General features: G+C 47.0%; 1 protein-coding gene across 4 annotated transcripts; it reads right to left on the bottom strand.

Annotated features, from left to right (window-relative positions):
• Nucleotides 1-912: 912 nt before the first annotated feature.
• WDR45B (WD repeat domain 45B) lies at nucleotides 913-22548 on the bottom strand. Of its 4 annotated transcripts, XM_070483893.1 has the most exons (12): nucleotides 22287-22443; nucleotides 18260-18334; nucleotides 17852-17980; nucleotides 12963-13064; nucleotides 9480-9592; nucleotides 8902-8989; nucleotides 7731-7825; nucleotides 5115-5305; nucleotides 4425-4510; nucleotides 3329-3430; nucleotides 2729-2850; nucleotides 913-2351 (listed from the first exon to the last, which is right to left on the bottom strand). In XM_070483893.1, exons 5-12 carry the CDS (start codon nucleotides 9541-9543, stop codon nucleotides 2245-2247), a joined length of 855 nt encoding a protein of 284 aa, XP_070339994.1. In that variant the 5' UTR covers nucleotides 9544-9592; nucleotides 12963-13064; nucleotides 17852-17980; nucleotides 18260-18334; nucleotides 22287-22443; the 3' UTR covers nucleotides 913-2244. The 4 variants fall into 4 exon arrangements, with proteins under 4 accessions (XP_070339994.1, XP_070339992.1, XP_070339993.1 ...); XM_070483891.1 differs by lacking the exon at nucleotides 9480-9592 and having other exon boundaries at nucleotides 22287-22464; XM_070483892.1 differs by lacking the exon at nucleotides 17852-17980.
• Between the last annotated feature and the right edge of the window lie 4006 nt (nucleotides 22549-26554).

Genomic DNA, 26554 nt, shown 5'->3' on the forward strand with positions numbered 1-26554 from the left:
TCTGGGGTGGTAAATGGAGGTGATGAGCACAGGCCTGGGGAGGGTGGATAGTGATCTGCTGTCCATGAGCCTCCTCTGGGCATTTCCCAGATGAGACGTGGTACCTTCATTGTCCCCAGGAGGGGAAGCCCCGAGGGGACAAACGAGAGCCCTCATAGCACATCAGACGGGGCGGCTCTGCAGCTGACCCTGGAGGCTGCCTCCACTGCCACTGTAGCGCCCCTTGGTGGGGGCTCCCTCACCTGTGTTGTCACTTTACAAAGGAGACAAGGCTATGCCCCGAGGGGCGGAGTCAGGGCCTGCTCCCACACTGTGGACTCTAACAGGGTGTGCGGGAGCATTCCTGGGCTGTCCAGGATGGGTCTCTCTCAGGGCTAGTGAACAAGCCCCTGAATCTGCGCTGCGTTCCTCATCAATCCGAAGCTGTCTCTGTACTGAGACATCCACCTTCTTTATAGGCCTTTTCCCCTAGTTTAATGTATATTTGGATACACTAGAGGGATTGCATTTGGATAAAGTATAAACTAGTTATCATATAAATGTGAAGGATCGTTCCTACCCACCTACTGAAAGTTAGAGCTAAAATGTCAGATGAGTCAACACATCAACGGGGCGGCCCCAAGACCACACAGGTGTCGCCCCCAAAGTGAGCCCAGGCTCGCCCCCAGGGACAGCGGGCAGAGCTTGCCTGACGGACGAAACAATGCCTGAACATTCCTCTCATCACCTCTGCTCCACAGGCAGGAATCTGAAGGCCAGGCCAACACCTACATGTGCGGCAGGGCATCCTGCCGCCTGGACAGTGCAGGCACGCAGACACATGGGGTGTTCCGAGGCCTACAGTCCAACCGCTGTGAAAACTAGGGGTTTGGCTTTGTAACATACAATTCTTTTCCCTTGACAGGTACAGAGTACAACAAAATTAGTCACTTTTATTTAAAAGAAACATTACAAATAAATGTGCAAAATTAAATTTCATGATTAAATACACATAAAAGTAACATGCATACTTTACATCGAAATCCACATACAAAGTTAGTTGATTACATGACAGTAAAAGAACTGGCAAAATGGAGAACTTGCTGCTGCAGATTTTAAATGTTTGCAACCTAAAATCAAAACCATAAAATTAAATTTCTTTAAAGGTAGTTTAAGAAAATTAAATATAAACTCAAGTAGTACTAAGAATAGAGAGCCCATAACCTATTTCAGTTACCAAATCTTAAAAACCGTGATGTGCCTTTCATTCTCGAAATGTTAGTGTGCAGCTATTCTTAGAAATGCTGGGGAGAGAAAAAGACGGAGAGACAGCAGGTGGAGCGGCAGGTGCCCGCTCCCGCCGAGAAACCAGGTGCTGCTCTGGAGGGACGGCGGACGCTTCCCTTCACATCCTTTAAGCTAAGTGACGCTTTCTTCTATGACGAGGTTTTCAAAGTTTGCGCGTTACTCTGTTCCCTACGTGTAACAGGGAAGCTTTTAACCGGAGTTTCACCAGGAGACCACAGGTGACGCCCAGAGCGCTCTGCTCACTGGGTGGCCTGGCATCAGCCTCAAATCCAACAGCTCCAACACAAAGACATGTGCACACACAACCAAACCACAGGTTTACCACAGGCACAGAGACGACCACGACACGGAGTTCACATGGGAAACACCCACCCTGTGTTCTCTAATACACTGTCTTTTTCCTTCAGGTTCAGATGGGAGAAGGAATTCCTTTCTCATTTTCTAAGGCCAGCTGCTGGTATTATTCTATTTAAATCTGGTTATAATGTAAGAACTAACATTTACAGATTTATTCATTTCCCCATTATAGACTCAGTAAAAATGATGGACTCTGCTGCCAAAAACAAATTTCAATTTATCCATCCTTTTCTTAACCCAGTCCCTAAGTTTGTATGGAGCCCTCAACTGTAGGTGCGAGGATGCGGTGGAACCACTAACGCTGGCGTCACGGTTGAACTAAAGGTACCAAGCCAGCAGTCGGGCACGAGCTGCTCAGAGCCACTCAAGTGTCTGTAGTGCCCTGGTGAGTATGCTTCTTTAGTACTGGAAATGGGAAGCCTTGCTTAGGAAAACAGACAACCACATATGGCTTTGAGACCAAGGTCCCCTAGACAGTCCCTCCAGCCTGTTACCCACAAGGCCCAAGGGCGCCGGCACCAGCCCCAGGAAGTTGAGGGGCACACTCAGCGCTTTTGGGGGTGATCGGCCGTGGGTGTTGATTGCACTCCTGGTGAAGAGTCACAGCTTGTCGTCGGTCATTTCTAGAAACTGCGCATAGACGTCCCGGATGCATTCCCCCTTGGGGTTGAAGAGGAATTTGTAGTAGCTGCCATCTGCACAAATCGCTGGGACAGAAGGAGACCCATTTTATTCAAGTGTCTCTTCCCAAAGTTAAAAGCAAGCAGCCCTCACCGAGCTGAGCTGAGCAGCAACTCAAAGCGATTGTGGGCGGCGAGGGGCTCACACATGTGGCCAAGAGTCCCAACTAATCTGGGAGTGTTGGCAACACGAAAAAATCCTCTTTGGTCATCAGTTCAAAAACCAAATGATCTGTCCCAACGATTTCCTGGGAAACCCTGGAGGGCAGGGAGCTGATAACATCACAAATGGCTGTGCAGACCCTGAGTGGGATGCACTGCACCCCCAGGAGAGAGAGAGGAAGGGGCAGCTGGTGGGGCTGGTGTGGTGCTGAGGGACATCCTGACTTGAAAGGACCACTTACCAATGACAGCATTTGGCTCCGTTCCAAAGGCACAAATGCATGGAGAGCCTGAGGGAACCTGAAACTTGGAAAAACTCCACTTGGAACTGAAGTATTTTGGAAGGAAGCTGGCTGATGCCAAACTATGAGGACAAGGAAGAAAAGGAAGGACGTTACATTCACCTAACAAAGTTAAAAAGACACTGCTCTCTTTCATACAGTCTTAGCCTTAATGATCTAACATCTGTTTTTGCTTTTAATTTTTTTATTTCTTACATGAAAAAACTAAGTCTTTGCAAATGGCTTTATAATAAAACCAGAAACCATTAGCACCTGAAGGGGCACAGGTTTCTACTGCCACTAAGTCAGTTTTCTAAACACAGGGACAGCCACTGGAGTTCAGGACCAAGTTCTCAAACATGGAAAGGTGCCTGGATCCTCATCAGACATTTTCTAAGAGTCAACAACAGGGGAGTAAAGATGTCACTGTTGTAGCATCAAATACTCTGTACTGATTTTCAAAGAATCAAATGAACGGCTGATGAGAGAGATCCCGACTGTGACTTAATTCTGAATTTGCCCACACTGAGATGACACTCCTTTTAACTTTGGGAAACCTACCTAGACTGTTTATTCCTTTTTGGATCTTCGGCAGCAAAAATGTGCACTGTGCCATGGTCACTGGACACGCAGATGAGGGAAGCGTCCTGATTGAAGTTAATGCTGCCGAGAAAGCAGAAGCAACTCGGTTTTTGTGTGAATGCAGTAGAGCCCAGCTCCAACCACAGCAACAAGCCATGCGAGCTCACGCCTCAAACCCCGGCAGTCCCATATTCAAGACAGCAATTTTAAGAGCCACCCCCTCTTTAGACAGCCAACAGTGCTCACATGGACCAGAGGTCTAAGGTGGACAGGACCCAGCGTTCTCAGCTGGGCCCCTCCTTGGGTGCACTGACAAGGCTGAGTGGCATGGAGAGCGACTCTGAAACCCCAGGGTCCCTGAGGCTACCCACTCAGGTGAGAAAAACTCCTCCTCCACAAGCCTGGCCCCTCGAGGCGCAGGCTACCCCTTTGGAGGTGGGCATCCCTGGTCTGGGGCAGGTACCTGCTCTGGCTGGAGAGGCCCTGAGAGCAGACAGACAGGAGAGCGTGCCGCTCACCACAGGGCCCACAGGCACATTCTCTAAATTCATACATTAATTACGTTTTTATCTCAGACCCAAATGCTGCTCAACACCTGCAAAGACCACAGATGCAACGAATGAAATCCTGCCCAAGCTGGGGTCCAGCCACTTCAGTGCAACAGACACCAGGGGGTGTGGAACAATTATCGGAGAGGTAGTTCAGTCTCTCAAAGGAGGCGGAAGGAATTACAGGTGAGCTGACAAGGTCTCTAGTATTTGCCCTAAAATACTACAGAAAACTATGCTGAAGGGATAGTGAAGACATGAAATAAAACTGTAAATACTGATAAATACTAAAGCAGAGTGATGGGTTAACAGCGGTTAATATAATATTCTTTCTACTTTTGTATATATTACCATAATAAAAAGTCAAAATTAGTAATAATAAAACGAGCTGAAACCCGACCCCTTAACAGCAGAGCAGCCTCCGCCCACCTCACAGTGGGGGTCATGACTCCCTTCCAATCACACAGCACCCATTTCCAGGCAGCCCAAAGCAATGGCCTTCTCTAGGGCGAAATGTTCACTCTTACCAATAAATATTAGCTGCTTGAGATCCTCTTCGTAGTTCCTGGATTAAATGCCCTGATGAAGTATCAAATATTCTTATAAGGGTCCCCTTTGAAAAACAGTGAAGTGTTTCATTATCAAAGATTCACAACTTTTTAATTAGTTTTTTGAAATGATTTATATTCAAAAACCCATTAGCCCATAAAACCCTTCCCCAACTCACCCTCATGATCTAAAACTCAACCTTTCCCTCTGTCCTACCTGAGGACAAGTTGGTGACTCTTTAGTCCAACAGCACTGGGCAGTGAGGGAGACCTGGGGCCCAGGTCCACGGGCATCAGCCTCCACTAAGCCCATGCATCGGCTCCCTGGTGGAGCCCCAAGAGAACACAAGGCCCAGGCTGACCCGTTCCCTGAGTGATGTCAGTTCATTGTCTAGAGAAACAGCATCTTATTTATAACTCCCACAGCTAGATAGAGACGCTAAGACTGTAATTCAGCTGCCAAAAAGATGAGGCACGACCAAATAAAACGGCTTTTGGACCATCTATGTCAACCACAACTCATTTCCTGAGAGAAGTAGCCAAGAACCTGCGGGGAGTCAGAATCCTCAGGGAAGGACTGGTTTCCTGCAGAGGCCACAAGTCAGTCCTAAGGAGTGCGAGGGCAGCTATGGGAGCACACGACCTCAGTGAGGGGCGACACGCACTCACTTTTTCAGATGCCGTTGCAATTCTTGTTCCCTGCAGGTTGAGAGCAATGCAGCTCAGGACGCCCTCGTGGGCAGGAATGTCCACGGGCGGCTTCTCGGTGCTGGCCAGGTCCACAAGCTGCACATGGCCCGTGTGTGTGCCCGGGAAGGCCAGGAGGGAGTTGTTACTATTGGGGCACAGGACACAGAGGCCTAAACAGAGACAGAGAAAACCCACCAAGGACTCAAAACCACCTTCAGAGCCTCTGCTGCCACACAACCAAAATCTGCTCTCTGCCCTCCAGTTCCCAAGAGAAAATAACAGGAATTATTCACGGGTTTCTATTTAAATCGGTCACAAGATCTTTTCATTGTAAAGGGTATCAGAGGGCCAAGCAAAGCTACCTCCCAGGAGACCATCTCATAATTGGAAACATTTACTGAACTTATTATTGAATAAACTTTATCAAATGTCTGTCTTTCGTCATGTCAGCCACTGACAATGCAAAATTGTAAAATCTAAAAACTACTCCATTAACAATAGCATAAAAAGACCAAAATATTTAGGAATAAATTTGACAATAGATGCATAAGACAGTGCGCCACTGCAAAGGAGAACCAGAACCCTGGCCGATGGAGCACGTGCTGTGATCACGCGCTGGAATTCACATTCCTCTACCATCAGTGCAGTCACAACGAAAACCTCCAAAGGCTTTTGTTTAAGAAAGAGACACATCGACAATAAAGCTGAAAAGAAAGGCAGAGGTCTTAGACAGTCAAAAAAATTTCTTGTAAAAGAAAAACAAGATTGCAAGACTTATACTACCTAATTTCAAGAATTTTTTTAAAGCTCCAGAAATCAAGGCAGTATGGTATATAAGGACAGAAACACAGATCATTTACACTTATAGGATCAGAAAAAAAGTACCAAGGTAATTCAATGCAGAAAAAATAGTCTTTTTAACAAATGTTACTAGAAACTTGATATCTATATAGAAAAAAACAGATCTGCACCTTTGCCTCATGCCATATAAAAAAATTAACTTGAAATAGCTCAAAGACCTAACTTAGGATCAAAAGCTATTATTTGGGGCCGGCCCAGTGGTGTAGTGAAGTTCGCAAACTCAGCTTCAGCGGCCCAGGGTTAGCAGGTTCAGATCCTGGGCACGGACCTATGCACCACTCACTAAGCCATGCTGTGGTGCTGTCCCACATAGAAAACAGAGGAAGATTGGCACAGATGTTAGCTCAGGGCAAATCTTCCTCAAGCAAAAAGAGGAAGACTGGCAACAGATGTTAGCTCAGGGCCAATCTTCCTCACCAAACAAACAAACAAAACACGCACTATTAAACTTCTGCAAGGAAACATAAAGAAAATCTCTGTTATGCAAAAAGCCACAGATTAACTGAAAATATCTGCAAAGTATGACAAAGGGCTTTATGTAGAATGTATAAAGAATTCTTACAACTCAATAATAAGATAAACAATTTTAAAATGGGTAAAAGAGTCACAGACACTGCACAAAAGAAGACATAGGAATGGCAATAAGCATATGAAAAGCTGCTTAACATGAGTGGTCCCCAGAGAAATGTAAACCAAAACCATAGGGAGATACTATGACCACAGCCACAATAACGTGTAAAGTTAGAAAGATGGACAGTACCAAGTGCTGACAAGGATATGCTGCAATGGGAACTCTCCTAAGTCACTGATTATGAGAATGCAATATAAGGCGACTTTGGAAAACACTTTGTTAGTATTTTATAAAGTTAAACATATAGTTACAACATGACCTAACAATTGTACTCCTCAGTATTTACTCAAGAGAAATGAAAAATATATCCATGCAGAGATTTATACGTGAACAGTCATAGCAGCTTCTATTTATAAGAGCCAGAAAAACTGGTGGGGATAGTAACTGTGGTATATCCAGACCATGGAATAGTACTCAGCAATAAAAAGGGGCAAAATGATAATATACACAAAAAACATGAAGGAATCTAAACAATACTAAGAGAAAGACACCAAACACAGCAAAACGTGGTGGTGGGCGACTGCCCGAGGAAAGTTTTTTGGGTGATGGGACTGCTGTCTTGACTGTAGTGGTAGTTATACAACTGTTTACAGTAAATAAAATTTATTGAAATGAGTTTTATGTAAATTATACCAAAATAAAGCTGGGAGAAAAAGACAAAAATTTTAAAGAGAAATTAAGATGACATAATGAATCACAAAGTCAGCTACAAGCAATCCTCCCTCCAGAAGAAAAAGGGAAGGAAATGCCTCAGAACTTAAGGAAAACATGATTCTGGGGCCCACCACAGGGCTCCCGAATGGCTGACTTTGGAAGAGTCTGGTGAAAGCCTGCCCCCCACGACTCTGATGAGAGGGCAGGTCTCAGGACAACTGCCCAGGAGGCCGGGCTGTGGACAGTCCACCCAAGAAGACGCAGAGCGAGCTAGGGAAGGGTGTGGAAGAAGAAAGCCCTGATGCGCCTCAGGACTCCGCTCCCCACGGACGCCAGCTGCTCAGATAAAGACCTGCCTGGAGGAGAAGGCACCCAGCGCAGATCTGCATCCCTGTCTGGACTGGACACGAGGAAGCCAATTTCCATCGTCCCTCCTTCTCTGAATTTACCTTTAGGATTATAGCAGGTTTCAAAGACGTGCAACTGATGGGGATTGTGTGTGAATGTAAACACCTTAATCATGGAGTCCAAAACCACCACAATTCTGTAAAGAAAAAAATACAATCAGAATTCCTCTCTCCAAAAGTGAAACTCAAAACATTTTGTGATTTTTGTTATCATTTTGAAACTCAAACACTGCAACACCATACACAAAAGGATCATTTGTTCTTTAGCCAGGGCCCCTTGCAGCTGAGGTCTTTGGAGCAGGGCACTGATGGGCATGCTCCTCGCACCTGCGTAGAGGCCAGCTAACAGACCGTTCTGAGGTCTGAAGACACATTATCTTCAAATATTTCCTCTAGAGTAAGAACCAAGTAGAACATATGGGGCAGAAATTCTATTTCTTATGCTTTCAGATATGTCTTGATCATTCAGAAATGTTGGGAAGTAGAAGATTCTTGATTTGGCTCCAATATTTGCATTATCAAAGGCCCCTAAATACTGACATTACTGGAAGGAACAAACCTACCTATGAACGGGGCACGACAGACCCCTTTTTACATTCACCTTGTTGACACCCTTTGTCCTCCTAGAGCTGAGCAGAACATGTAAATCATACCAGATTAAAATCCAGATTAATAAAGCTTTGCTCTATCTTGCTCAAAATACTGGGAAAAACTCCTATATTCTCTTAAACACCATGAAGGCAATGGGTGAGAGAAAACTGCTACTTTCAACAGGTGAGGTTCAATGACACCTTCTCACTACAGGAGGTTCTGAATTTTCCTTTACTTTCACATTGAAAATATGTATTGAAGCAGCATTTGGAAAAGCATGGACTAAGAGTGAGGCAATTCAAGGTCCAAAATTTGTGTCCTCGTCTGCACCTGCTGGATGGGGCCAGCTCTCTTGAAGGACTGAGAGCCAAGGGCCTGGTCCATGGCAGGCCCCTTTCATCCATGCCCACTGATTACTTGCCTCCAAGAGATCCTTGAAAGCCAGTAAAGTTCACCATCTTCCTTGTGGCACATAAATAATCCTTATGTCCTTTGGGTTATTAACTAGTTATCACATCTTAATACATCATTTTCCTAAACACTTTTCTTCCTTCTATACAGTATTTCAGCCACCTTCAGAGAAAGCGACTATTCCACTTTGAGAATCAGATATCAAACATACCTATCTCGCCGCAATTTGACTGCCTTGACTTCTGTAGAAAATTCTATTTCAATAACCGTCTTCTTTTTCAGGTCATCCCAGATCATCACTGAAATGTCAGAAAGGATTTATGAACACAATAATAGGCAGGCTACAGTGCTGCATCGTTAAGGCCACTTCTGAAGGAGTCCTGACCCCACAAACACCGGACCAGGTAGAGATGTTGCTCTCCCACTAGGAACCACGGTCCCCCTCCCTCCCAGGTCTCAGAACACCTCCAACTCACACCTTTCCTTCTCTGGCAGCCCAGAGCTCACTTGTTCCCTCCCCTTCCTCCTCTTCCAGCACTCACACGCCTGCTCAACACCGGAGGCAGTCAATCTCTGTCTCTCTCTGAAACACACACGCGTTCATACATGCTCTAATCTCTCCTCTTTTCAGGCAAACTCCCTACCTCTCCTTCCTAGGTTTCACTTGACTGAGCCACAAGGCAAGCCTAACCATAGTTACTAAGTGTGAAAAAGGTTTCGGTTTTATTGTGGAATTAGATGGATAAAAACCAGGGCCAGGGACCTCAACCCCACCCTGACTGTTCTTACTCTTCCTGAAGCTCAGGAATGTCTTCTGTCGCGTTTTCTTGCTCACACTGCAATATTTTATCATGATGGATTAGTAGTCTGCATCCAAAGGGCTGAGATAATTGACAGATAACCTGTGAGGATGGGAATGGCGACCAGCACTGTGCTTGGGAAGAGGCATGGGGAGTGGGGTATCCACCCATTCCCATCTTCTCTACTAGGAAAGCCATCCATGGAGGGTGTGACGTGAGGGAAGGTGAGTCTCCCTCACAGTCAGGTCAGGGGCAAGGTGACCAAGGAAGGGAGGGAACGAATGTTTCCCTGCAAGTCCTGACACCATGACCAACACAAGTCCTGGAGGCCAGATTCAGGCCTAAGTCTTGACAGAATGGACTAAGGGACCTAAGTTTCAAATCAAGAGATAATTTAATACCAGCCTGCAAGAACTACCAAACTTATTAAGTAACATAAAATGTACTTACTATTGAAGAGGTTAATTAAAATCTATGACCATTCAAAAATGAAGCAATTTTATTCTTCTTACTCCTTTAAAATACCATCTTTGTTTGATAAATCTCTTCATTCAACAAACCTCTAAAGTTGGCTCCTCCTTAAATGCACTAAACACGATATTAAGTGGAAGAATCACTAGGTCAATAGAGTTTCTTATCGAAAATAATAACCTTCCAAAGCCCACATGTTCACAACCTCCGGGCAAAGGACACTCGTACTGCTGAACTTGTAAAGGGATTCGGAAGCGCACTTCCTCTGGCTCCGCTGCCTCACACCAACAAGTCTAATGGAAAGCAAATGTAAAACCAGACAGAATCCCAGAGGAGCCATGTCAAGGGGGTCACAAATCGGGTGAATTCCATTATCAGAAATTTCTGGAAAAGGCGTGATGAAGCAACAAAGGCAGCATCACAAATTCTTGTTCTCAAAAGAAAAGTGACCAGATGCGATGCTTGGGTAGAGAGAAAAATCCAAGGACCTAACCTGGATTGACCGTCAATTCCCCATTTGTAAAGGGGGGGAAACTCCGCTGGCCTCCAAGGTCTTCGAGCTGCCTTCCTGCAGTGTGCCAGAAAGTTCAAATGTGCTATGCAGGATTCTGTGTGTGTGTCTTTTAATACAGCTCCTGATAGCAAAAGGTATACAGTCATGTGCCGTATAACCACATTTCAGTCAATGACAGGCCCTTATGATGGCAGTGCTCCCACAGTCCCATACAGCATTGGTGTAGAGCCTACACCACCTATGTTTGTGTAAGTACACCCTGTGATGTTCTCACAACGATGAAAGTGCCTGATGACGCACTTCTCAGAACATGTCCCGGTCATTAAGTGATGCAAGACTATATTCAGTAATTCTAGAATTCTCCTTTGTCCTCTAAGCTCTTGACTAAATGAAAAGGGCTTTCTGCTCTGCCTGAACAGTCTCCATTAGAACTCAGCTGGTCTCACTGTGACAGCCTGTCTCCTCCAGTCTTGTTTTATTCTGTTTTTCAGAAACCAAAGATGCCAGACTCTTTACAGTTCAACAGCAAGTATCTTTATTTGTAATTATTAAGAGTAAATTCATGAAGGAATTTTGACATTATGAAAAAAAACATTTTTAATCTTACAAAAGCTTAAACAGACTAAATTCTTATTTTAAAATTGCCTTTAGCACTCTACAATAAGTAAATTTAAATTTTTCTCAAAATTTTATGTTAGAAAATTGCTTTCCTCTAACTCTATAAAATTTGAGACCCTTTCACTTGTTGGAATTTTCCTATGGAGAGTAAGATGTTACAGGTGAAGGAGACCCCAGAGATTATCCAGTCCGACTGTTCCCTTGGAAGAGCCCTAGGGAGGCACTCTCCTAACAGTGCCATAGGTAGGGGCAAGGGAAGGCCAACACACCAGGCTCCTGATTCCCTTCCTCATCAATGATCAATAAAATTCTTCGTGACAAGACAAAAATTGATCCAGCAGTAGGACTTCTGCCCATCCCCAAAGACGCCAGTTAAAGTAATTCTTATTCCATTGCACAACCCGCCCCTGTTCTCTCTCCAAGCACAGCTGCTTCCATGTCACTTCTGGGTGGCCTCTTGCAGGACTCACAGCCACAGGTGCTGCTCATCTGGGCCATGCTGGCAATGATCCGGACAGCACCCTGGGCTTTCTGCTCTTCAGCCTGTGACGACAAGCTGGGGGGCTGTACACACCTGCTCGGCTGTTCAGGAGGGGTTGTCAGGGTGACCCCTCACCTGAGGGCAGTTCATAGAATCCATTAGGCTCCACTGAGAACTGTGAGCCTGGGCCCCAAGCCTGTCAAGGCTCATCTAGAACTCTGTGCCTTTCTTCACTTTCCTGTCAGGCCTGGGCTACACCCCACTGCACTATCTCAAGCAGACCTCCAGCTCCTCTTCCTGCCCAGGGCACCCCCCAGAACACGTCCCACCCTCGTCTTCACTCTTTATTGGGAGACTTTCATCACTACCCACCAAACTTTGAAAGAGCGCAGTCTCCACCTTCTCTGCCACTACCCATCCTCTGTGGAACCTGTCACTTACCAGCGGGCTCCAACTCAACAGTCTTCCACGGCCGCCAGTGGTCACCCAGGTTAGCAGGCCCAGTGACTTTTCTCAGGCCTCATCCTCCTCCACCCATCTCCAGCTTTTGACTCTGATGACCACACTTGCTTCTCTCTCCCTACCCCGTCCTGTGAACAACAGCTCCCGTTTCTGCCTCCAACCTCTGGTGTCTCTTCACTCAGCCTTACACACTGCTTTAGACTAGAATGTTCCTAAGATCTGACAGCACTGCCTTCCTGACCACACCCTCACCTGGTCTTCAAGGCCCCCTGGATCTGTCTCCACCCACTACCCCAATCCACCTGCCACCCTTCTGCCATTCTATCCTCCTTTCCTGGGTTTCTTTCTCTTCCCCCAATATCTAGTTGGTAGGCATGAAGCACACAGCTGTGGTTGGTAAAGTTTTCTGTTTCTTCCTTACTTAAAAAGAACCAGATCTTTCACACTGCAATCTCTTTGAACACACACAGACTTACACACACTTACCAAAAACAATGTCCTTAAACCTAGGGCCAAGTTGGTTTTTTGTTCTACATGGCAACCAAAGTAGTGTTTCTGGAGGTCAACTGCTCTTTGTAAGAAAAGTAATCTCCCTATATCTTGCTTTAAAATGCACTCGTCACATCTGTGATGTCAACCCACAGGAGAATACCCAGAACAAAATGGGGTCCAGAGGCATGGCATGCGCCCACTTCCAAATTAACTGAAAAGCAGGCAACTATGTTGATGAGAACAAGTGACCCTTGTCAGGCGTTTCTTCTTCTGGGAACAGCAGAGACCAGATGCTCTCTTTGTGGATGCTTTAGTCCTTCAGACTTCACAGGACTACCAGGGAATGTCAAGTGTGGCCAAAGACACAAAGATATTCTAAAGTTCCAGACACTGCTACACATGAGGCATGAGTATTAAATGCACAAGAACTTTACCTTTGTTGGGAGGGTATTTCGGCTTTTTCCCACCACCAACTAAAGCTAAATAGTTGCAGCGAAATAACATTTCAACATGGCCAACTCCTCCTTCTAGAAATTCTGAAATGACATTAAAAAGAAGTTAGTATATATATTTTACAAGAAAAAAAGTGAAAACCTAACACTGAGCATGTGATATTTAATCACAATTTATATCTAACTACAGTCAGAAACCAGAATGGTGACCACCTAGGAAAAATAATTAGCTACAGGCTGCATCCCGTCATCATGAACTGTGCTTTCATGAATAAACGCTGAGCACAGAGCATCCTAAGAAGTTATGAAATACCTAAATTCATATTTTAAGATGTAGGTAGCAAAATCTAAAAAAGCATGCTAAATGCTTCATTGCAGAAGTCGAGCTTTTTATCTTCTTAAACACCTCTTCCACTGAAGTCTGAAATGCTCAAAAACGTTCATGAACTACATTGAGGGAAATGTCAGCCAATTTTCAGAGGTCCTCCACGACAGAAGGCAGGCAGTAGGAAGCCCAATGAGAAGTCTGGGGCTCAGAGAAGCAGACCTGGCTCTGAGGGGTTTATGCTGCAGAGCAGGACTGCCCCACCCAGCTTCCTCCAACCTTGCACTCTGGTCGGTAATGACTGTAGCTCCTGGGCACAGCAGAAGGCAAGTAAGGAGCCAAAACCTCTGAAAATTAGAAGGTAACCTAAGAATCAACTTCCACCTATGCAGGCATAGCTGCACAAGATGATTGCAAAGTTCATCAGCTCGGTCTATAAGAAACTTAAAATGCAAGGCCTAGTAGAAACCCTAGAAAGGACTATATATTTAATATTATTCACAGTGAAGGGGCTGGCCCCGTGGCCGAGCGGTTAAGTTCGCGCGCTCCACTGCAGGCAGCCCAGTGTTTCGTTGGTTCGAATCCTGGGCGCGGACATGACACTGCTCATCAAACCACACTGAGGCAGCGTCCCACATGCCACAACTAGAAGGACCCACAACAAAGAATATACAACTATGTGCCGGGGGGCTTTGGGGAGAAAAAGGAAAAAATAAAATCTTAAAAAAAAAAAATATTATTCACAGTGAAGACAGCTTTTCTTATAAACAATTTAATAGTCCTTTGACACACAAGCTACCTCAAAGTAATTCTGGCTTTAATAGGATGTGGCCACTGTCCAAACCCAAATGACTACAACGGTCCATTCCTTAAAGAGCACTCCTCTCGCGGCTAGGTGTGTGATTTCAGATGCATAAAAGCCCAGGGCTTCTTTACCCCGCAGCAGAGGACACCACCTCCAGCAACTGAGGCCACTACCTTGGTTCCCACAAACTCATTCACCACTCAGTAGGAAGATGAACTGCCAGTCAACATTTAGTCTTGGCCTTTAGACTCCTGAAAACATTAATGGATTGCAATAGACTAGAGCTCAGTGAAACTTCTAATAACCTGCTACTAAGTAATTGCTGACCACCCAATGGGGGAAAGGACAGTCTCTCCAATAAATGCTAATGGAAAACTGTACATCCACATGCAAAAGGATGAAGTTGGATCCTTAACTTACACCGTACGCAAAATTAACTCAAAATGGGTTAAAGACCTACACATAAGATCCAAAACTATGAAACTCCTAAAAGAAAACATAGGCAAAAAGCTTCATGACATTGGACATTGGTCATTGACATTGGACATGGCAATGATTTCCTGGATATAACATGAAAAGCACAGGCAACAAAAGCAAAAATAGACAAATAGAACTACATTAAACTCAAAAACTTTTGTACACTAAAGGACACAACCAACAGAAAGAAAAGGCAACTTAGAGAACAGGAGAAAATATTTGCAAATCATAAACCTGATAAAGGTTAATATTCAGAATATATAAAGAATTCCTACAACCCAACATTAACAACAACAACAAAATCAAATAACCCAATTAAAAAATGGGCGAAGGACTTGAACAGACATTTCTCTGAAGGCAATATACAAGTGTCCAACAAACATATGAAAAGATACTCAACACTTTCCACATCCTCACTAAACATTAGAGAAATGCAAATCAAAACCATGATAAGATATCACCTCACTCTCATTAGGATGGCCACTATCAAGAAAATCAGAAAATAACAAGTGTTGACAAGGACGTGGTCCTGTTGGTGCAGCTGCTACTGAAAACAGTATTTTGGTGGTTCCTCAAGAACTCAAAAATAGAATTACCACATGATCCACTAATCCCATTTCTTGGTTTATATTCAAAAGAAGTGAAAGCAAGATCCCCAAGAGATATTTTCACACCCACGTTTATAGCAGCAGTATTCACAATAGCCAAGAGGTAGAACGAACACAAACCTCTATTGAGGGATGAATAAAATGTAGTCTACCCATATAATGGAATATTCAGCCTCAAAAAGGATGGAAATTCTGACACATGGTACAACATGGATGAACTAGGAGGACATTCTGCTAAGGGAAATAAGTCTGGCACAAAAGGACAAACTCCGTATGATTCCACTTACATGAGGTCCCTAAAGTTGTCAAATTCATAGAGACAGAAAGTAAGATGGTGGATGCCATGGGCTGGGAGGCTGGGAATGGGGAGCTAGTGTTTAATGGGGACAGAGTTTCCGTTTGGGAAGATGAACAGAGTTCTGGAGGTCTGTTCAACAACGGGAATACGTTTAACACTACTGAACTCTACACTTTAAAACGGCCGGGAAATTTCATGTTATTTTCTTTTTATCACAAAAAAGCACAAACAACAACAACATCTTTACAACCACTTTAGGAGGTAGGCAGTTGTCCTCATTTTACACATAAAGAAACTGAGACAGGGGCCGGCCCCATGGCTGAGTGGTTGGGTTACACGCTCCACTTTGGCGGCCCAGGGTCTCATCGGTTCAGATCCCGGGTGCAGACATAGCGCCGCTCGTCAGGCCATGCTGGGGCAGCACCCCACATGCCGCAACTGGAAGGACCCACAACTAAAATACTCAACTACGTGCTAGGTGAATTTGGGGAGAAAAAGCAAAAAAAAAAGAAAAAGAAACCGAGATCAAGAGAAGGTGAGGAATTCACCCAAGACAGGCTGCACTATGCAAGTCCAGGCCTCTCCCTGGAGCAGAGCAATGCTTCTCTGACCACTGAGAAAACCCACTCCAGCCGTGCATCAGATGAAGGACCTACAACACCCTAGAGGCAGGTGGGAGAAAGCTGCTCAGGGATCCTCAAGACAGCTTCCTGGCACTACCAGCTTCCAGTCCCTGCCAGCGGTGGGCGCGCCTGGGAGAGGCACTCCTGCTCATGGCCAATCATGCGGTCTCCTTACTCAGTGCCACAGTCCCAGGAGACAAGGCCGAGAGCCCAGATCTGGAATGACTGCTGCAATGCAGGCAAACCGCCTTCCTCATTTAGGAAAGCAAACCACGAAGATAAAAAAGGAACAAGGTCAAGTCTTCCGCCTGTTTTCTATGGTTGAGTTGTAAGTTGCCAGAAATGTAATAGCAGATGAACCTACAAGCACATGTGGGTGAATTTCTTACAATGCATCACCAAAAAGCATTGCACCAAATTCACTACCCACTAAACTCAAGGACAGCCTGCCTCAGACAGTGCAGCGCAGCAGCACGAGTGAACAACACGTGCACTACAGCAGAATGATGGCAAACCTTTCTGGAATTTAGGAGTTTTAGATGCTTCTTGTCTAACTTATTTTTATAAGAAATCCTGAATTTATTGTAAACATTTCATTAATTAGGAAGCAGTTGTTAATACGCTAATGATTCAACTTTGAAACTAATATCTACAATTCCTCTAAGTTTCTGGGTCAACTTAAGTAGAAAGCATCCTGAAATTTACAAGTCAAGCTGTTTCAAAATACTTTGTAACTTTCCTAAGTATGTATAAAGTAGAGTTGTCTTAATTCACTATGCAACCAAAACAAACAGAAGCCAGATGCCCGGAAGACTGATGGGAGATTCCCACCATGCCTGTGACGCTCACTGATCCCACCGACTCACGTTAGAGTAACACTGCTGCTACCGCTATAACAAACCAGGAGGCACAAGCTGACAGAGCACTTAACGTGGGCCAGGCGCTGCGTTCTACACATCCACTCATCTTTACAACCACCTTGGGAGGTAAGCAGTTGTCCTCCTTTACACATAAAGAAGCTGAGACCAAGGGAAGGTGAGGAAGTTCCCCAAGGTTACACAGCAACTTGGTAAGGGGCAGAGCCAGGATTCAGGTCTAGAATCTCAGCCCTTAACCACCAGGCTATGCTTTATTTCTCTAATAAATGAAAGTTGCAGAGCTCATCTTACAAAATCAACTCCAGATATAAAGCAACACTGACTGCTTTAGATACCAGGGTTGTGAGGAAGATTTCACTTGTCAAAGGGGTTCCACTGCCGCACGAGTTGTTAAAATGGAAGGGGGATGTTTGGTGGAGCACCAGAATGCGCAACTTCCTCTTACAGATGAGAAACAGCTCAAGCATCAGAAATTGTAACTTGCACATTGAATAAAAACGAAAACCACAACTGCAGGAAGAAAAAGGATGTTGTTCCTTTTCTGTAATTTATCCGAGATTTGTTCATCTGTTGGCAGTGCTTGATTCTCCCAGCAGGTAAGGACTGGGAGACAACAAAAGCTTAAGAAAAATATGTAGGAGGAAAAAACAAATTGAAAAAAAAATTCTACCTGTAAATTTAGTATTTTTTTCCTGTCAAATGGGAAAAGGACCACTGTTATTATCAATAAAATTCCTGATTCCAGCTTTTGAAAACTTGTATCCCATGAAAACATAATTTAAGACACTGAAATAAGTAAACAGAAGCAACTATAATTTATTGCTACAAATAATATTTTCTAAGTGTTGGTCATTTACCAAGAGTTAAGAGTCCCATATGCTGCAGTTTAATCCATCATTGGAATTCTCTGCAATTTACACTCAACAGCAAGAGTGACAACGGCTTGCATCAACTACACCTTGTTCTTCCCGTAGAGCTAGCAAGGACTGAAGACGGGAAAAGACATGAGTTGTTCCAAAGTTGATAATTCACTGGCGAAATCAGAGTCAGGGCGACGCCCACTGAGTCAGCACTTATCCCCGCACAGAGCCCAGCATCCGAGAAGCTCGGCGAAAGGAAGACTGCGCCATCCAAGTTGACGGAGGGCCACTAACCCCATTTACTTCTCACAACCAGCCGTCCCACCCCCGCTACCTGCAAGATAAAATTTAGACTCTTTGAGGGCTGGAAAGGGGAGAAATTATAAAATGTCAGTTACCCCTTACCTTGTTTCTCTTTTTCTTTTAGTGGATCAGTGTTATAGACTCGGAATCCATTTTCCATCCCACAGGCAAAGCATCCTAAAGTGTGAGAGAAACACATTAATCACCTTGCTGGGGTCTCCATTAAGGACCCCAGACCTAGAGCTGCAAAAGGAAAGAAAGGGGTCTGGAGAAAGTGGCCTCTCCTAAGAACTCTTGGGGATGCTCAGGCCCCACAGACATTGTCTGCACACGCCACAACTACTCTTCTCACAGACTGTTATTAAATGATGTACACGTCCTAGCACATTCTCGGTCTGACATTTAACATGCAAAGGAGTCTCTGGAGTTACTCACTCCAACCTCCCACTTCAGGACCCTTCTCTGGTGTTCCTGAGGACCAGGCTCCACCTGAACTCTTCATTCCAGGAGGAGGGGCTCACCAGCTACCTCCACAAGCCACTCTGGCACTGCACATTTCCCTCAACACCGGCCTCTCGTAATGCTCACCACATAATGGCCTGCCTGTTCCAAACACATCTCTCGAGCACCGTGTGTCAGGTGCCAAGTCCCAGGGAGGCAGCGATGAACAAGAAAGCCCATGTCTCTTGGAGAACAGCCACAATCCCAGCAGGTGCTGACACTCTGGCTTGGGGAAAGAGAGCAAAGGGCTGCCCCAGGATAGTCTTTTAGATGGCAGCTCTGAGGTCTCCCGTGACCTCAACTCTCTCCTGTAAATAATCCTAACTCCCTAAACCCTTGTCATGGCCACCAGTGACCCGGGTCACCATCTCCAAGTCACACAGCAGGTTGTTAATGGTCCAGTTAAGGGAACTGTCAGGAGCTGAAGGAAGCACTCAAGTTTGAAGATGATCCTATGACCTGGACTCCATTTGCCTTAAGTGCAACCCAAGACCACATTAACCTCCCTAAACGCTACCATGTCTGACTGTTGGCTCATGTGGCTGGAAGGACAAAAGCCAAACTCTCCAATTCTTTTTCATAAGACACGCTGCAAAGCCTGGTCCCTCACAGCAAGCACACAACTAGTCTGCATGACAATCTTACTGATTTCCAGCTTTGGAACCAATTATTCTGCTCTACCAGCCACCCTTCCAAAGGTGAAAAGTGTGCTTCTATTTTTTGTCCAAGTTACTTAAAAACTGCAGAACACGACAGATTCAAGGACCCATGACACTTACCCAGCGAGCTGGAGACTGTGTTCTGCAATCAACTTTCAGGCTCTGAAATGCACTTTATCTTAGCCTGGAGTCTGAAATACACTCGAAAGTGCCACATTGCTTATTATCTCATAACTTATTCTGGTTTGCAACTCCCTTTTTGTGTTACTGGAATCATGTAATCTGGACACAGATATCAGAGTTTTGTTTCTCAGAAGATACAGACACAATACAGTAGCTGAATCTTTTTCCTTCCTCTGTCAACTATTACATCTTTCCTGAATTTTAAGCCTGCACCTACCTTATTTGTCTTCACCAGAACACATATATTTCGGACAGACATATAAAAATATACAATCTTTATAAATACACAAGAGAAAAGCAGACCCCAATAGAAAACTTAGCAGAAGACTTGGACATTTCGTAAAAGAGAATATCTAAATAGCTAGTAAACATACAAAATAGGGAAGTGCAAATACAATCTCAAATACAACACAAGGAGATCTACACACTCCCCCAAATGGCCAAAATGATGGAAAATACCAAGTGTGAGGTGGGGCAGAGGCACAGTAACTGCTGGTGGAGGGCAAACTGGTACAACCATTTCGGAAAACTGTTTGCACTATCTACTACAGCTGTCAAGTCCACTCCGAGGTACACATGCCTTGCAGAAACGACAACGCACGTTCACCAGAAGACATCTATTAGAATGCTTGTGGTAGCACTATTATACTCGTGATAGACAAAAAGGGGGAACCTACCCAAATGCCCACCAGTGGTAGAATGGATAAAAGAATTTGATACATGCACACAAAATAACACTATACATCAATGAGAACCATCTGTACTCAACACGGAAAAAAATCTCAAAGACATTATGTTGAATAAAAAAGCCAGAAACAAAAAGAAAGTGCAGAGACAGGCAAAACTCATCTCTGCTGTCAGAAGTTACACTGTGGGGCCGGGCCCGTGGCCGAGGGGTTGAGTTCACCCACTCTGCTTCGGTGGCCCAGGGTTTCCCCAGTTCAGATCCTGGGTGCCAACATGGCACCACTCATCAAGCCACGCTGAGGCAGCGGCCCACATTGCAGAGCCAGAGGGACCTAAAACTAGAAGATACAACTACGTACTGGGGGGCTCTGGGGAGAAGAAAAAAAAAGAATGGCAACAGATGTTAGATCAGGTGCCAATCTTAAAAAAAAATAACAATAATAATAATAATTTCTGGGTCCGCCTGGTGGCGCAGCAGTTAAGTGCCCATGTTCCGCTTCAGAGGCCTGGGGTTCCCCGGTTCGGATCCCGGGTGTGGACCTGGCACGGCTTGTCAAGCCATGCTGTGGCAGGCGTCCCACATAGAAAGTAGCGGAAGATGGGCACAGATGTTAGCTCAGGGCCAGTCTTCCTCAGCAAAAACAGGAGGATTAGCAGCAGATGTTAGGTCAGGGCTGATCTTCCTCCAAAAAAATAATAATAATAATTTCTAAGCCTAAAGTTGCAATGAGAGTGTTAAAAGCGCCGAGAGTAAAAATTAAAAATCAGTATAAGTAAAAGCAAAATGTAATCAACTCAGCATCTGGCATAAATTTATATCACAGGAAATTAACCTAAAGGTAACCAAAAGCTTAAGGAAACAAGCATTTTTTTTCCCCGAAAACACTGTAAGCTTTACTCAAAATTTGTTACAATGAAACAAGCTAGTTTTACAAAAGCGCATTTTTCAGACAACTGAAATACATCCCTTTAAAAGCCGAAGCTGTCTTTTTAAAACAATCTTTGATGAAACCTTTATAAAAATATTATAAACTTTACCGCTTTCTTAAATAATTAGCATCATTATGAGCCTCAATTATTATACTGAAGCTTAACACAAAGATTCCTCATTTCGTGTTAAGGCAGGTATATAAAAATGATGTCCTTGCATTAAATGGGTTCAATCTTTCTGCTTTCACAGACGCGAAAGTCACCGCAGGAGTTTTTACAGTTCTCTCCCCTCCATCACTATCAGCCGACCAACTCTTCACTGAAAGCACGTTTCTTAAGGAGTTGTCACAACCCTATTAAGTCCTTAAAGAGTTCTCACATATTACCAGAACCTCTTAAAAACCCCACCAGCCCTCCTCCAGTAATCGGAACCCAAGCGCTCAGCCACACACTGCCCGATGTCCTACATCGTGCCCCCAACGCACACCTCCCGGATCCTAAACGCGTTCCTCCGCAATCCCCGCAGCGCGAGCGAACCCACACCGCCTGCGGTCCCCGGCCGCGGCCGCCACCCCTTCCAGCCTTCCCGGTGTGCCCGCCGCCGCCTCCGGGAGCCCTCCACGGCCCCGAAGGCCCGAGAGCCCGCCGCGCGCAATGGGCGAGAACCACCGGCTGTCTCGGGCTGGCGCAGGTTCCACCGTCCCCGCCGTGCCCCTCGGTGACACCGACTCGACCCCGCAGGCCGGCCGGCGCGCCAGGCCGCCCTCCTCGCCCCGCGGGCCCCGCGGCGCAGACCCTCAGGAACGGGCCGCGCAGGCGCCGCGCAGGGCTCTCGGCAGCCGGCCCGGGAGCCGCCGCGCGTCTCGGCCCGCCCGCAGGCCCTCCGGCACGGGCAAGGCGGCTCCAGCCCGCGGCGCCCGAGCCCCGGCCGCGCCTCCGCCGGAGAGGCTCCGACCCCACCGAACAAAGGCGCGGCCGGGGGCGGCGCGCCTCGGACGGCTTCCGGTGAGACCGATGCGGGGCGCCGACGCGGGCCCGGCGATAACGGCCGGGCGCGCAGGAGCGGGGCTCCGCGGGATCGCCCGCCGTCTGTCCGCGTGAGGGCCGGAGGGACCGGGCCCGCCCCGGGGGAGGCGGCGGGGCCGGGGGCCGCGGCGGGGCGCCCTCACCGTGGTCCTGGTTGAAGCCGGCGTAGAGCAGCCCGTTGCCGTGGGGGTTGCACGGCAGGAGGTTCATGGCGCCGCCGCCCCTCACCGCCTCATGCCGCTCGGGAGGCCGGGGCTGGGGTCCCGTCAGGCCGGCGCGGAGGCCGCCGCGGCCGGAAGCGACGAGCGGCCGTGCGTGCGCGCGCAGCCAGGGCGCTGCGGAGCGCCGGGCGCATCCACCCGCGGACGGCCAGGGCGGGGAGCGAGCGCCGAGAGCGTCACGTGCGCGGAGGCGGGCCCGGGTCTACGGGGGGCGTGGCCGCGTCCGGGGGCGGGCGGACCTGAGGAGGGCGTGTCCGAGCCCGGGGCGGGGCCTGAGCGGGGGAGGGCGGGGCCTGAGCGGAGGAGGGCGCGGCGCGTCTGGGGGCGGGGACCGCCTGCGAGGGGCGGAGCTGAGCCTGAGGACGACCACCCTCGGGAGGGGAGGGGATTCAAAGAGGCCGCCGAGCCTGGAGCCCCTCATGAGCAGGCAGGGCCCACAGCAGCCCCCGACTCCAAGAAATCATATAAATTTAGGTAAGTGTAAGAGAGTTTTCTTGTTTTAAATCGATTAGAAAGATAAATGAAAATGGTAATACTTTACGGGGTTTTTAACACATATAGAAGTAAAATGTACACAAAAATAGCCAAATGTATACAAGTCAGCAAACAGAAGTATATGAAAGTATAGAAGCCTCTCCATTCAGAACCACCCCCATGACACAGGACCCCCCAGAATGCAGAATCCCCTGGGACACACAGAACCCCCAGGGCACTGAGCACCCTCAGGACACACAGAGCCCCCTGGGACACACAGGACCTGGCCCATGGTCCTGCTCTAATCTAACATGAGCAGCCATGGAGGCAGGAGCAGCCGGCCTTGGGGGTCTCCTGCCCAGAGAGCCCTCTGCTCTCCCGCCTCACTCTCCCGTCTCCTATCTCCCTCCTACCTGGACACCTGCATTCCAGGCAGCACCCCCTTCCCACCCGCCTGCTGCCCTTCCATCTGCACACTTGGGCTGCTGGTCCACCCTCCAGGGCAGAGACCTTTCCAGTGTGTGGTCGGTGTCTGCCGGAGCAGCTCTCCCTCTGTGCTGCAGATGGTGCCTCCAGTTTGTTGAATAACTGGGTTCCTCATATATGGGGGTAATGCAGGCTGGCCCGGCTTGGGGAAGCTGGACAGGCAGCCGGCCCACGGTTTGGGATAGGGGCCAGGATCTAATGGCAGACCTGGGGCTCCTCACCGCAGCCCACACACTCAGAAAGAACCCTGTTGCCAGAGGGTCTTGCTTTCGTTTGTCTGGTCATTACTGTGGAGCAAGAGTGTGCAGGTACCCATGGTGACCTCACTGACACAGGCCCTCAGGGAAGTGGAGAGACTCAGCATTTCCTTGATTTCCCTGAGGGCCACCTTTCGGGCCAACTTCAGTTCTCACCTCACTCAAAGTCCTTCTTTGGCTGCAATAGGCTGGGGGCACCAGTAAGGACATCCCCTCACCACAACCATCACATCCTGACCGGGAAGCTCAAAGCTGCATCACCCACCGGAGTGGATTGAATGGTGGCCCCCAAAAGATGTGTCCACCCAGAACCTGTGAATGTGACCTTCCTTGGAGATTCTTTGCAGATGTAATTAAGTATCCCGAGATGAGATCATCCTGGATTTAGGGTGGGCCTTAAATCCATGACAAATGTCCTCCTTAGAAGAGAAGGGGGAAAACTGGGGAGGACAGCCATGTAACAACAGAGCCCGAGATTGGAGTGCTATGGCCACACACCACGAATGCCAAGAATTGTGAGCCACCAAACACAGTGGGAAGAGGCCTTGGGGCACCTGCCCTAGGGCCCCTGACTGTGAGAACATGGACATCCTTGTTTGAGCCAACCCTCTGGGACCCTTTTGGCAGCCCTCAGAAACTAACACACCCCCATTGATAGCTCACAAGTCTTCAGGTGGAAGACAGGAAAAGGAACTTGAAACGAGTGTTAGGATCCTCACCCTTTCCTAAGAGGGAGAGAGGAAGGCACGTTCTCAGCTCTGGGGGGCAGACTGGGGTTTGAGTCAGGGATAGAGGGCATAGGTGTTACATATGTTCCATATTAAAACCCAACTTTCTATTTGTAAGAGGAAAAATACCATGCAATATTTTAACAATATAGGCCACAGAAAGAAACACTTCCCAGAATTCCCTCGGAATACTCAGAGTACCCCTGTGAGGCAAGGAGTGTCTCCACTGGGGACTGGCTACCCATGAGATGTCTCTATCTATTATGGGGTTATTAAAGGCTTGGGAAAAAAAGATGAAAAATACAGTGCAAGGCCAGGGGAGTTTAGCCACTTGTGGAGAATCAAATATACTCCATCCACGCAGCAATGGACAGTTTGTGGCGTCCATCACCACACAATTCCACAGAGGCATGAAAAGGAACAGCCAGAGCCGTTTGTGTCCAGGTGGATGAATCTCAAAAGAATGTTGAACAAAGAAAGCAAGTTGCAAAAGTATACCTATGGTAGGATTCACAAAGCTCACAATAGGCAAACTCAACAACCTATTGTGTACGGATACATATGTATGTGGATGCAGACATATGAAGAAAACCAGGGGCATGGTTTATACAGATTGGAGATGGTGGTTACTCCTGGGGGCAAGAGAGCTATAATCTCCAGTAGAGGAGGGGCATGTGTGGTCGCTGAATGATGGACCCCAAGGATGTGCACTCCTAATCTCTGCAACCTGGGAATGTGTCACTTTATATGGCAGAAGGGACTTTGCAGATGGGATTAAATTAAGGATCTTGAGATGGGGAGAGTAGCCTGGGTTATCCAGGTGGCCTGAAATGTAATCACATTATAAGGGGGAGGCAGGAAGGTGTGAAATTAATAAGAGAAACCTGGACTAAACTGGAGTGGGGAAGAACTGTAGGCAGAGCTCTCACGCCGTATCAGATCATTGTCACTGACACCAAACAGGAAGGGAAGGACGCTTGCATCTCCAGCAGGAGGTACATTGTGTAAACATGATAGAGTGTACTTACACAAACCTAGATGGTATAGCCTACTACACACCGTCAACTGACAGGGCAAGTTTGCCTGTTATTTATCTCAAAATGAGTTTATTCAAGAATAGCCAACAGAATTCCAATTTGGGATGTGTGTGCCATGGGGAACCACAGGCAGATCCAGAGAACAAAGGAGGAGCTGCTTTTACAGAGGAGGGGGGTGCTGCTCTGAAGGAAAGTCCATTGGGGGAAAGTGACAGTTCAGGGCGGCATGCTTCTCATTGGCTGAGCTTCGGCATTTGTCATTGGCTGAGCTGTGGTGTTTCTCATTGGCTGGGCTGTGGGGTTTCTCATTAGCTGGGCTGTGGCATTTCTCATTGGCTGGGCTGTGGGGCTTTTCATTGGCTGAGCTGCGGTATTTCTCATTGGCTGGGCTGTGGCGTGTCTCATTGGCTGGGCTGTGGAGTGTCTCATTAGCTGGGCTGTGGTATTTCTCATTGGCTGGGCTGTGGGGTTTATCATTGGCTGAGCTGCAGTATTTCTCATTGGCTGGGCTGTGGGGTTTTTCATTGGCTGAGCTGCGGTATTTCTCATTGGCTGGGCTGTGGGGCTTTTCATTGGCTGGGCTGTGGCGTTTCTCATTAGCTGGGCTGTGGCATTTCTCATTGGCTGGGCTGTGGGGTTTTTCATTGGCTGAGCTGCGGTATTTCTCATTGGCTGGGCTGTGGTATTTCTCATTGGCTGGGCTGTGGCATTTCTCATTAGCTGGGCTGTGGCATTTCTCATTGGCTGGGCTGTGGGGTTTTTCATTGGCTGAGCTGCGGTATTTCTCATTGGCTGGGCTGTGGGGTTTTTCATTGGCTGGGCTGTGGCGTGTCTCATTGGCTGGGCTGTGGGGATTTTCATTGGCTAAGCTGCGGTATTTCTCATTGGCTGGGCTGTGGTATTTCTCATTGGCTGGGCTGTGGGGTTTTTCATTGGCTGAGCTGCAGCATTTCTCATTGGCTGGGCTGTTGGTGGTTTGGGAGAGAAATCTTCCTTCAGTCCTAAAGTAGTTGTACTTCCTGCTGGAGATATGAATGTCCTGTCTTCCTGGTTGGTGACATTGACGACATGTGATGGGGGTGAGAGCTCCCCCTACAGGCCTTCCCGATTTCGATTTGATTACAGTTTCTTTTTTTAATTCCCACAACACCTAGTCTGCATGGTACTAATCTTATGGGACCACCATCCTATATGCAGGCCATCACTGA

This window comes from Equus asinus, chromosome 13 (assembly GCF_041296235.1).
Source record: "Equus asinus isolate D_3611 breed Donkey chromosome 13, EquAss-T2T_v2, whole genome shotgun sequence".
In the NCBI taxonomy this organism is placed as follows: domain Eukaryota; kingdom Metazoa; phylum Chordata; class Mammalia; order Perissodactyla; family Equidae; genus Equus; species Equus asinus.

What these genes read in the sequence shown, in the direction of transcription:
- WDR45B (XM_044744314.2), bottom strand. Translation starts at nt 22,353, where the DNA reads ATGAACCTCCTGCCGTGCAACCCCCACGGCAACGGGCTGCTCTACGCC. An exon ending in CAAGCAGCTAATATTTATTG is followed by an intron (nt 3,431 to 4,424) that starts GTAAGAGTGAAC and finishes CTTTCTCGGCAG; the next exon opens with CATTAACTTCAATCAGGACG. An exon ending in AAAAGGAATAAACAGTCTAG is followed by an intron (nt 2,851 to 3,328) that starts GTAGGTTTCCCA and finishes TTGTCCTCATAG; the next exon opens with TTTGGCATCAGCCAGCTTCC.